This window comes from Haplochromis burtoni, unplaced genomic scaffold (genome assembly GCF_018398535.1).
Source record: "Haplochromis burtoni strain Fernald_Lab_line unplaced genomic scaffold, NCSU_Asbu1 Contig_18, whole genome shotgun sequence".
Taxonomy (NCBI): Eukaryota; Metazoa; Chordata; class Actinopteri; order Cichliformes; family Cichlidae; genus Haplochromis; species Haplochromis burtoni.
The window spans coordinates 1,339,231-1,341,036 of NW_024582379.1; the positions used below are offsets into that span (position 1 = coordinate 1,339,231).

At 44.0% G+C, this 1,806-nt stretch overlaps 2 protein-coding genes across 8 annotated transcripts in view; one reads left to right on the top strand and one right to left on the bottom strand.

Moving 5' to 3' along the window:
* frmd3 (FERM domain containing 3) overlaps positions 1 to 762 on the bottom strand; it is a 59,029-nt gene extending 58,267 nt beyond the window's left edge. For 4 of the 5 annotated variants that reach the window (XM_042218340.1, XM_005916166.3, XM_005916165.3 and 1 more), the window contains exon 1: positions 199 to 762. In XM_042218340.1, coding sequence (XP_042074274.1) covers positions 199 to 303 — 105 coding nt within the window. In that variant the 5' untranslated portion in view covers positions 304 to 762. The remainder of the gene's footprint in view (positions 1 to 198) is intronic. The other variant, XM_005916167.3, reaches the window with a different exon arrangement.
* A 129-nt stretch (positions 763 to 891) lies between these two features.
* Positions 892 to 1,806, top strand: part of LOC102294311 (IDNK gluconokinase) — a 7,283-nt gene continuing 6,368 nt past the window's right edge. The window contains exon 1 of one of the 3 annotated variants that reach the window (XM_005916160.3): positions 892 to 1,139. The gene's annotated coding sequence lies outside the window, so the exon portion shown is untranslated. The remainder of the gene's footprint in view (positions 1,140 to 1,806) is intronic. The other 2 variants (XM_042218342.1, XM_005916158.3) reach the window with 2 other exon arrangements.

Sequence of the window (1,806 nt, forward strand, 5' to 3'; positions counted from 1 at the left end):
ATAATAATAATAATAATAATAATAATAATAATAATAATAATAATAATAATAATAATAATAAGCGTGAGGTTGTTGCAGCCCCCTAGTTTTAATTCTCCATGCCTGCGTAAAATTGATCCACTGCGTCCACGTGACATTCGCAATTATCAAAGACTACGAGATGGACTGGTAGATGAGACGTGCAGGGCTTTAATCTACCTGAATGCTGCAGGAGATCTCGGAGTCGTCCAGTAACCGGATCGTACAGAGTATCTCCTGGTCCAAGGAGCGGAGGCTGGGGCTGCGAAACCGGAGCATTTTCATCCTTCTGTCGGTTCTGTTTCAGCCCCTCATGTCGGAGGTTCCACAGACAAGACCAGACGCTCGCAGAGGCTCACGCACACGAATGACTCACGCACGCGTCCGCGTATACATTGCCGTTCAGTCGGGTCTTGTCACCCCTTGAGACGCCCTTGGAGATGAATAGGTGGATGGGGTGGTGGATGGTTAGATGGATGGATAAGAGAGCGGATGGATGCAGCAGAGAAGGATGGGAGGAGAGCTTTCATCCGTCTCCAGTCTGCCCACTGATGGATCTACAGGACGGAGGATGGTTTTCCCTCTACTCCTCCTCCTCCTCTCTCTCTCTCCCTCTGGCTCAACCCCACTTCACAAGTGTCTTGTGACCCTTCTCATTGCTCCTCATTGCAATTACGTCCAAATGACACGGGAGACCTGGCGAGTGTAGATTGCCCTGCCCCATGGATACCCTTTGATTATAACTATTTACCAATTATAACAAGTGTTATTATTTCAGAGGTTGCTGATGCTGCAAAAACGGCATCTTTACCTTCCATATGTATTTAAATGTTTGCGTTAGCGATAAATAATAAAACTGATATAATATATATGTATTGTTACTTATATTTCCTCATTGTAACGACACTCAAACTGAGATTAAATAATTAATTCCATCGGTAATGACGTCAGAGTCAATTTCGTTGTAACGCAACACCGCGGTCCCTTTAATTGTTAACGTAAGCGACGTGCTTTGTGCGTCATCACGTCCCTTAGCAAAACAGCCAGAGGCCATGGTCAAATCGTTCGTTCACGGGATGTTATCGCCTCTTTCCTGCGCCGGAGTCACGTTTAGCAGGCAGGTCTCACATTTTTGTTACTGTTTGTTTCAGCTTTTCAGGAAGGCTTGATTTTTTTTTTTCGTGACGTAAAACCGAGGCTGGTTTTTCTTTAACGAACAGCAACTGTAAACGTGCTAAAGTCTGCCAGTAAAGATTGAATTGAATTTTAGTGGGAGGCTGCACTTCAGCTGGACTTCCGCGTTTAAGAACTGATCGCGTTTTATAGCTACGGAAGCTCCACCCGTTCATTATAACGGCGGCATCGGTTACAGTTTAAAGGTCCAGTTAACTGGACAGAGCAAAAAAAGAAAACAACCCAGCAGATTAGTCCTTAAGGAAACTATCATCAGCTGTAGAAAACATTTATACATGCACTCATCGGCCACTTTATGAGGTATCACGTTGGACCACCTTTTACCTTCAAAACTACCTTAATTCTTCATGGTATGAATTCAACAAAGTGCTGGAAACATTCCTCAGATGTTTTTGCTCCACACTGACATGATAGCATCAGGTGCAGATCCCAAAGATGCTCTACTGGATTCAGATCTGGCGACTGTGAACTTATTGTCATGTTTAGGAAACCAGTGTGAGATGATTTGAGCTTTGTGGCTTGGCATCCTACTGGAAGCACCCATCAGATGATAGCAACACTGTGGTTATAAAGGGTTTAAATGATGGTCAATTC